The 10,454-nt window shown below is 39.9% G+C and overlaps 1 protein-coding gene across 1 annotated transcript; it reads left to right on the forward strand.

Annotated features, from left to right (window-relative positions):
- The first annotated feature begins 6,608 nt into the window (after nucleotides 1-6,608).
- On the forward strand, nucleotides 6,609-8,767 carry NEUROD4 (neuronal differentiation 4). The gene has a single exon (XM_015080989.3). It carries the CDS (start codon nucleotides 6,609-6,611, stop codon nucleotides 7,602-7,604), a length of 996 nt encoding a protein of 331 aa, XP_014936475.1. The 3' UTR covers nucleotides 7,605-8,767.
- The last annotated feature ends 1,687 nt before the right edge of the window (nucleotides 8,768-10,454 follow it).

The raw sequence follows: 10,454 nt of genomic DNA on the forward strand, positions 1-10,454 counted from the left end.
TGTCTATAGTCACTAATGAAAATAAAAAGGTTTTGAATGGAAATAAGTTTACATGTTGAAAAGAAGGGAGAGGAAGGTACTTTTTCCTTCTTCTTTTAAAATTCTGAAGTTTTAAAACTAAAGACACCAATCTACATGTATAAGGTAATAGTCAGTGATGCTGAGTCCTGGGCATGTATCTTTCTCATTTTTTGACTCTTCAGATGGAGACCACTGTTTTCATTAACCCTTCTTAGCTCTCTGAGACTCCCTCCAATTTTCTCTCACCCAATTTTCTCTCACCCAATTTTCTCTCTTACCTTTTTAACCACAAAGATTTCCAGTCCTTTTTTTCTTTACCTTTCAACTTCAGCAACTCTCCTCCCATATTCTCCTTCTACTAACCTTTCTCCCTATTTATACAAACGATCAAATAAAACAAAACGAATGAATGGTAAACTGGACCTGGCCAGAGGAGCCCTTTGAAGTAGGTGTGTCTTTCGACTGGGGAAGGGGAGGAGTTAGACCTCCGGCAGCATCACCCCGCCCTGGTCAGCTGGGAAAGCAATCAAAACTGCTGCAACTCGGAGACTCCGGCCAGAGCGCAGGAGCTGCCCAGAGGCTGTGGTCCTGAAAGCTCCACTCCGGGGAACTAGCCACTCAGAGGAGGTACTGAAGAACAGCTAAATCAGCTGCAACGGGAGCATCAGCCTGAAGGCGTCCTGGAGGAGCATACAGAACTCCAAGGAACGAGTAGAACAAGAATCAGTCAGAAAAAACAGATTCAGTGACATATGTAAGAGGCAGGGGCCGGTTTAACATGGATCGCTAAAAGTACTTCCTTCTCCTATGATCTGGACGCTCAGGGAGACTTGGGTTCTCTGAGTCTCCTCCAGGACACAGATCCAGACTTCACACCAGGGACCACCACTGACAGAGGTGAGCCCTTGGATGGGGGTGGTACGGGACTACTAAAGTTTCTGTGGGAAGTTCCCACAGACCTAGAGGAGCAGTTGGGCTGAGGTAAGTCTCTTCTGGGCTAGGAGAAGAGGGAGTAGGACTTGGAAACTTGAACGGAGAAGGAGACAGAGAACATTTGGGGACGGATATTAAAATTTTAACAATTTCACTAATTCCAATAGCACCTGCCACCTGAAGTGAAACTCACACACTCAGTCATTTTTATAAAGTAGAGATTATAAATTATCATCCTCTATGTCTGTCAAACTCACCCTTCCATTTTATTAATGCAGGAGAAAAAAATGTCCAAAAAGTTTAACTTTGTCTGAGGTGGCTCAGGAAGTAGGTTGCAAGAATTGACTCAATCCGCTGCTCTGTTCACAGCATTTTCAGGCTGTGGAGAGAGTGGAAGGGGTAAGAAGGGGAATGGTAATAGACTAAGAAATGAGAGAAGATGTCGGAAAGCTATGGAGCATTTTCCTACCGTTTCCCCCATTTGGTGTGCTAGAAATTCTTAGATAGTTGTGATAGAGTGGTGAAAATTTCCTTTTCCTCAGCTCTTCCCACTAAGAAATCAGAAAAGAAAGGTTGTTCTTATATATTTTTGTCTCCTCTGCCTCTTATTCTTCATTTACCACCCCCAAAATGTATCCAGAACATTAGTAATAAATGTAAAATGCTTCCCTTGTTTTTGGACAGAGGGACCAGAGACGAAATGTTGAAGAAGAAGGGGGAAAACTAAAAGATTGAGTAATTTCTGTTTGCAAAGTTCACCATTTGGGTTTGAGGCTATGAAAACCGAAATATGATATGGCTATGTTGGGTACGGTGTGCCTGTGTGTGTGTGTGTGTGTGTGTGTGTGCGCGCGCGCATGTGTGCACGTGTGTGTACAGGTATTAACCAAGAGAGAAAGTGGTAGAGTCTAAAAAGTTGTATAGGAAGAGCACAAAACAGCCCACTGGCAGTTTCTGCACAGAGCAAGTTGTGAGCACCCCGGTCTGCATTCTGTCTTTTTAGTGTGAAGACTGCCGCTCTGAGCAAGGCATTTAGCCTGTCTGGTGCTTGGATTCCTTAGAAACTGAGCTGAATAGGCTCCTTTCTGTTGTACTGAGGATTCAGTCATAGGCTCAGGAGATGAAGTGAGTACAGTCAGCTTCCAAGAGGAAATACACTGTCTCAGCACCACATGCACAAATGTAAGCACCCTTCATTCATGTGTCCATCAATAGAAACTTCTACACAACAAGTCCTTACCCTTGCTTTTCATAAATCTTCTAAATGAGATATGAAAGACAGAAATACTATTTCCATTTTTCCCTAGGAGTAAAAAAAAATGAAAATAATTTTCTGTGCTCATTTAATAAGCGAGTGATAAAAGAGTGGAGAGGGTCTCAGTGCCAGGCTTCTCTCAGTACACCTCTGAGCGGGTTCATTAACAGGCTCAAAGCCATGGTAGAATTAGATTCTTGTTCTAGAGAAAACTGAGTTGATTTCCTTGATCAGAAATCACAACTGCACCACACACATTTTTGGCTCTCAAGTCTAAAACTGGATGTTCATCATCTTTTTTCCCCTGCTAACTTTTTGAGGCATTGGAGACATTTAGGTGGAAAAAGTCAAAAGAGAAGAATTATTACTTCTTTTAATCTTTGAGGAGTCCTGGCTTTTACTTCTATTTGAGAGACATTTCATTTTTCTCCTCAGAGCTCTGGCACTGGATTCTGGTAGGAAAGTCTTATCCCCAGTAGTGTCTAATCAAAGACAAAAGGAAACAAATGTCCAGGGCTGAGAGCTGTGTGTGTTCCGTCAGAAACTTCATGAACCTAAGCATTAAAGTAACTGAGTAGGAGTGTCCAGCAAACTGCTGTCTCCCCATAATAATAAAAAAAAAACAATAAAAGCGACTAACCTCCTCCATGAATATGGTAAAAGAGTTTTGGGCAATCTGGTAGAAACAGCTGATAGAACTCTGTTTCTTCACCTCTTGCAATGGAGTAGAAGCTTTGATACTTAGTTATTAGGTTGGAGGAGAGGGTTTGTCAGGGAATTTTTCAAAATGCATGTTCAGATAGAACCATTGGCTTTTGTTGGCATGAAATCAATAGTAAGCACAGATTGTAAGTATACTTGGTTTTGTCCATGTGTCCAGGAGAAGTCATGATGAACTTTAGGAACGATAGTACTTAATACTTATATGGCATTATGATGTCTGGCACTATTCAAAGTCTTTAAATATATTAGCTCATTTTATGCTCACAATAATCCTATGAGTAGGACTATTATTATTCCCATTCTAAAGAGAGGGGACTGAGGCACAGATAGATTCTGAAACCTTAAGATCACATATCTAGTATGTAATAGAGCTGAAGTTTAAACTCAGGTAATGTGACTCCAGAGTCTGCTGTCCAGATAACACTGGGAGAAAAGATGGGCTATTGGGCAATTGTTAGATCATCTTCTGAGCCAATTAGAGGAGGTTCCCTCAAGATAGGAAGAGGCACAGTAGTTAGCAGAATCTACTTTTATGATTCATCTGTGGGAAACAACTTTTATTTTTGAATATGCAAATTGTGTAAATAGATTAGATAAGAAAATTCAGGAATAAACACAAGATAAATATATGGATAATGTTTTATAGCATTTAAAGTTTACAAAATCTTATTTTTATTTGTCTTGCAAGAACCATGTTAAATATATCTTACCTCTATTTTATCAAAGAGGAAATGAAAGACCAGAGAGCTATGTAATGTGTTTGAAATCAGCAACTGGGAATCAGAACAGTTGGGACTAGAGTGTGTGTCATTCCAGCTTTCATGATTTCAAAGCCACCCTATATACCCATGGGATGCTCCTAGAACTTATGAATCTATGAAAAAAGAGAGAGTTAAACTGGAGCCATCTATATCCTTCCCAGGGTTAGTCAGAGAAGAAAGATGAAAAATGGTTGCCCTTTACATTGTTTTAGCCAAAGCCGGTTGGTTCTTTTCCTTCATACCTGCTGATAACCTGACTTGAAAGCAACTCTTTGACTCTTACAGAAACCATTAAATTATGTTAAAGGCGAAGGATAGTCTACTCTATTCTCCTAATCCCACTTCTTGGTGGGGGTGAGGATGGACAGAACTTGGCTAGAGTCCAGAGGTACGGAGGTGAGGATCATAATAATAATGAAAAAGGCCAATTACAGAGGCTATCAGGGGCAATTCGGGAGACTGCTTTCCTCTCCTGCATCTTCCTTCTCAACTCTCCCTGCATGTAAGTATGACTGAGTGATGATGATGATGAAGAGGAGATGAGAGAAATAGAAGAGAAAAAAGATAAGGAAGCAGAGTAAGAGAAGGTGGGGGGGGGAATAAAAGGGTGGAAGCGATAAGAAAAAAAATCTATAAGAGGAAGGAATCCTGGAATCTGAGAGTTAAACATTGCAAACAACAGCTAAACTAGCCTCCCTTTGGATGATGTTCATTTCCTGGTGATTTAGTTCAGTTGATCCACACCCCCTGAAGTCAAAGTGCCTTCCTTTCTTCCTGTAGCTGTGGTGGGGGAAAAAAAAAAGAGAGAAATAATCTAAAACCTAGGATTTGGAATCAGAAGAACTGGCTTTCTGTCCTGCTCTATCAGCTCTATATCTTTGCACTTCCATCACTTAATCTCTGACCCACAGTGACCTCGACTACAAAACAAGCATAAATCCCCATTTCCCTCAAAGGTTGGCTATAAGGCTACACAAATGTTATTATAATTACGTGTGCAACATTACGTTTCCCAAGCCTACTCCATCCTTTTTGGCCTCAGAGTGCACCTACCTCAGAAAGGTCTGTGTTACTTTAACAGAAAGTTAATTAGGTCCTTCACCCTCCCTCTGGATATCGGGCTGAGTTAGAAGTGCAGCTCAGCACACAAGCTCCATCATCCATATTAAAAGTGGGATTTTCTAACTTGGCCTGGGCAGCCAGTTGACCAATAGGTTCCAACGTGTGTTTTCAATAAAGCTGCTTACCCAGGAAGCCTTATTAAGTGAGTAAGTCAAGCTGACATGATTTCTGTGCTGATTAACATGAAACCTAGGCTGTTTTTGCAATGCAGTAACATTAATTATTTATAGGAGGTAAATGAGGTTAGAAGGAAAACAAGCTCAAATTACCAGAAACAAATCAGATCATATATTTATATTTTTAAAATCTATGTGCTAAATCCTGCCTCATTGATTTGAGGCTCAAGCTTTAAGGATCGAAAAACGTGTCTCATGCTCTCCCCTTTCTGATACACAAAAGTGATGGAAGGTTTAGCGTTTCAAAGACTAAGTTGGTAAACTGGCATGCCCCAATGCTGCTTCTCAGATACTTTTATTTGGTAAATTACATACCTGCAAATTGCTCAGCAAATCTCAAAACAATTCACCCTTCCAGAATTGAACATAAAATGTTTACTAAACCACCAGTCTCTTCTGGTTTTCGAAGTGCAATTTTTTTTTCCAAAGAAAATCTGGATTAAACAGTATCTGTTAGGCAAGTGAATTAAAGTAGTCAGGGTATTTCCACGTTTGTCTGAAATAGTCCTCGCTTATGTCTGCAGTCACTATGTTCTGTTAAGTTTAGAGTTTGCCCCAGATTTTTCATTTTTAATGAAGTATTATAATAGTTATACTAAGATAATCTTGAATAAGCTTTGTAGACCTCTGGATTGTAAATCTAGATGTTGCCATATTCTTGTCTGATGGTGTGAGATGCCTGTGCAATGAAAGAGTTTTCTTTTTAACATATGGGTGAATTTAAAAAATGGTCAGTGGTAACCCTGCTCTCTTTTCATGATCCTTTTAGACACCATGTCACTGACACCTCTAATACCACTACATTAGACAGACCATAAGGTGCTTGATGAAAACCAAAATGCTCTTCTGGTGATGGTGAGAGAAATAGTCATGGTCACATGGGGGTACCAGCCAGTTGTAGCACTGCTCTTTCCTAGGATGCTTGAAGCTAAGAGTTGGCAGAGTCAGTGGGAAACATGGAATGTTATAGGTTAAGTGTATGTGGCATATCTCTCAATAGAGGCTGGGCAGTCCTCTGAAGAACAAATTAGTCTGAATGATCTCAGCACAGCGTTTCATTTATTTTGTGGTGTAAAATACAACAGTGTACTTACTTACTGTGTGATATGCTTTTTAAATTTTGCAATAATTATAATTATATCCATTGTTATAAGTTTTAACTACATTAGCACCTTCTTTTACTTTCAGAAGTTTCTCTGTTTGGATAATAATTTATATGTCCACCTTATCTATTTCCCTTTTTGATCTGTATTCTGGAAAGAAGGAAAGATATATTTTGACTCTTATACCAGTTATTTTTGCATAAAATCTCTACAAGACAAGGCAGCAGAGAATGAAAAGTACAAGGCAGTGGCACTACCATGAGTAATCAAGTCAATTTCATTTTTCTAAAGTTGATTTTTTTGTACTATGCCATAGCTATATTAGTGTTCTTGGCATTTATTTGAGTCTTAGATTACTTATTTAGAATGGTGGACTTGGACTAGATAATCACAAGTCGAATCCCAATACAATTCTCTGTTTTATATCTAAGATATAAAAAGAAAGTTTAGTTTTAAATCAAAGCAGATATTCACGGACACTAATCATTGCTGTTTCCTATTCCAGAATCTGGAAATGGCAAAACCTTATGTGAAACCCAAGGAGATGACAGAGTTGGTCAACACACCATCCTGGATGGACAAAGCCCTGGGCTCTCAGAATGAGATGAAGGAGGAAGAGAGAAGATCAGCTGCTTATGGGATGCTTGGAAGCTTAGCTGAAGAGCATGACAGTATTGAGGAGGAAGAAGAGGAGGAAGAGGATGGGGAGAAACCTAAGAGAAGGGGTCCCAAGAAAAAGAAGATGACAAAAGCTCGCCTTGAGAGATTCAGGGCTCGAAGAGTCAAGGCCAATGCTAGAGAACGGACCCGGATGCACGGCCTGAATGATGCCCTGGACAACCTGAGGAGAGTCATGCCATGTTACTCTAAGACTCAAAAGCTCTCCAAGATAGAGACTCTTAGACTGGCCAGGAACTATATTTGGGCTCTGTCTGAGGTCCTGGAAACTGGACAGACACCTGAAGGGAAGGGCTTTGTGGAGATGCTCTGCAAAGGGCTCTCTCAGCCTACAAGCAACCTGGTGGCTGGATGCCTCCAGCTGGGCCCTCAGTCTGTCCTCCTGGAGAAGCATGAGGAGAAATCTCCTATTTGTGACTCTGCCATCTCTGTCCATAACTTCAACTATCAGTCTCCTGGGCTCCCTAGCCCTCCTTATGGCCATATGGAAACACATCTTATTAATCTCAAACCCCAAGTATTCAAGAGTTTGGGAGAATCATCCTTTGGGAGCCATCCACCTGACTGCAGTACACCACCTTATGAGGGCCCACTCACTCCACCCTTGAGCATCAGTGGGAACTTCTCCTTGAAGCAAGATGGCTCTCCTGACCTGGATAAATCCTACAGTTTCATGCCACATTACCCTTCTGCAAGTCTAAGCTCAGGGCATGTTCATTCAACTCCCTTTCAGGCTGGTACCCCTCGTTATGATGTTCCCATAGATATGTCCTATGATTCCTACCCTCACCATGGCATTGGGGCCCAACTTAATACAATCTTCACTGATTAGGGCAGTAAGACAAGCATTTCAGAGGATAATGTGGAGATGTTTCCCATAATTCAAGTGGGTTGAGCTGAAGATTCAATGACCTTAAAGGAACCCTATAGATAGATATCAAACACAGTAGTCACAGTCCATTTAGGCCTTCCTGCACCTGCCACCCTCATTTATCATCAGCTTCTCACACTGTATTGATTCATTTAGTTAGGGTCCTCAAATGAAATTATTTGATTGTTTACAATCACGTGGAAATACAACAGAAGCCCTGGGCCCTATTCTAATGGTGCCAAAAACTCATGATCTATGCCACTTAATTTTCCATTTCTGGCCTCTGTTTACTGATCGGTAAAATCAGACAACTGATTATGATTTTAAAGTCCTTCACAGTTCTGAAAATTCAATAATTTTGGTGATCACTCCTATACACTTACTGAAACTGAAAGAATTGAAGAATAATAGTAAATGAACACTGTGTGTGGAATGATTAGATGGAGTTGCCAAAGGAGCACAGATGCATTTCTCTCGGGGACCTGATAGGACGTCTATGCATCTATCTAAAAATTGTCTCCAAAGGCTAAAATCCTAACTTGGCTGTCACTGTGAATAACAAAGCATGTTCTTTAAGAGATTAGCTCTACTTCTTGTTGGCTGAGGCTGAACATCTCTTTCTTAGTAATATGAGAACCATAGTAGAGATCTCATAGCAACTTGATTCTTGATTAACATTTCAAAAGCACTTTTCTCAGTTCTAGAGATGGGGCAAGCAAGTCACTGTAAACAGACTCCTATGACCAATGGAACTTAGAGAAGTCATCCGTACCATTTCATAGCCTCTGTAACCAGGAGGCTCTAAAAATTCTGAAGACGCTCAGGGGCTGCTATTGGAATCAGCAAACGACCCAGGTCATATTCAAGAGCAATAAAATGGCAATTGGCTATACTAACCTACCATAGTTTGGTGACTCCCTCTATCTCACATCTGCCCATAGGAAGACCAAATTTTCTTTGGCAAGATACATTTCATTTGGTTACACAAAACATTGTTAAAACCACTGACCTCTGTCCACACCAATTATTCTTATATTTTCTAGAGGGATAAGCACCAATCAATTTATGACCAAACCTGAATTTTTCCAATGCATATACAATTCCTTATCTCCTCCTCCACTAATTGTTACCTCTTCTTCACTTCTAAAATATAATATGTTATTACATATTGTAGATAACATTCCAAGTGAGCAGACTTAAGGATGCAGAAATCAAATCCAAGGTCGGTGAATGCTTTTACCAATTTATGTCTTCATCACAGGTTTATCCTGATTTGCAGGATGTTTATTTTTCTTCATGGAACTCCTCTTTTGTTTATATCAGCATTAATTTTATCACATTTTTTTTTCCAGAAAAATGTGATCTGAGAAATTTCAATGTCCTGTTCAATCTGCCAGGACAATTATTTAAAACAAACTAAAAGCCTAAATGGTTTACATGATAGTGGATCACATCCTGCTCTGCCAGAGAGGATAAGTTTAGGATGTAGGGTACACAAATAGGACCAATGAATAAAATTGATAAGGCAGATTAGTATGTCATTTTCTACAGCTCAGCTATCCCCTAAACCCTGCCAAACTATCTGTGGATCTTGACTTTTTTTTTTTTACCCTCTTATTTATTATCTCCTTACAGTCTAAGTTATTGTCTTTCCATTTGGCTTGCAGCACTAACCCTGTTGTATTTTGCACCCTTGGTTTGTAGACCCCCTTGAAAGTATCCTTGCAGAGAGATCTTAAATCCCACCAGCTACTGAAGTGGTTCCCTTTTCCTAGAGGGAAAAGGCAAGTTAAGTGTCTACAAGGCCAGCCTATGTGCTTTCTGAGTCTATACTGTCACTTACCTTTGTGAGAGGCTGTGGGGGAATCTATCCTTGAAGCTAGTATTTTGTGGCATTTAAGTTTGTAGATAATGAATGTTGTTGGAGTTATTTATTAGATATTATTTATTTAATTTATTTCTCCCTTTCATGCAAATTTCTTGGGCTCCATACATGTGCTTGCAAACCTTCCCTAAGGCTTCCTTTGGAAAGTAGCTCATAATTTTTCTGGAATTCCTGAGTTTGGGGTGAGGGGAAAAGGGAAAGTTAGTGCAGAATTACCTGTAATGATTTTATAAAAAGCAGCAATAATTTGAATGGCTATGCAAGTTAATGTTCTTAGATTTTTTCCCATCCATTCTAAGAAGAGCGAGTTAGTTTTGGGAAGCTGTTGTTTATGCTTTTGGGGAATATGGTACCCATGAACCAGGCCTCCTTGGGATTGTTCAGAGAGACTTTCTAATTGAATTAAAATTTGGGAGTGCAGTATGATTGGAAAGAACCTACTCTCTTACCCAGGGTGGTCTCATTCTTCAGGGTATTTTATGAAATAAAAGAAAAACAATTGTTCAAACGTTTTGTAAAAAAACAAAACAAAACACAACCCAGACTGTTTCTCCTCCCGTTTTTCTAGCAGAAATAAAGCTGTGAGTTTTATTAGACACTGTGTTGCATTGTCTGTCTTCAAAGTTTTTCTTCACTTTCTTCTATCCCTTTTCTTGGACTCTGTGTGCTGTAAGCAGCCAGCAAAAGCACAGGCCAGCCTGTCAGGAGGACTTACATCCCATATTTCAACTCCTCCTTTCAGAAGATTTGAAAGGTCTAAACTAAGTAGTTACAAACCTAGAAGCACTGCTCTCTGTCACACACATAATCAACTATGTAATTAGCAGTTGAGGAAAAAAGATCTTCCCATTTACAGAAATCTAGGGTGATGGGCATTCTAAGCCACTGAAGCACGAAGAGGTGGACCATAAGAAGATGTACTATTA

The sequence above is a fragment of the Acinonyx jubatus genome, chromosome B4 (assembly GCF_027475565.1).
Source record: "Acinonyx jubatus isolate Ajub_Pintada_27869175 chromosome B4, VMU_Ajub_asm_v1.0, whole genome shotgun sequence".
Lineage (NCBI taxonomy): Eukaryota > Metazoa > Chordata > Mammalia > Carnivora > Felidae > Acinonyx > Acinonyx jubatus.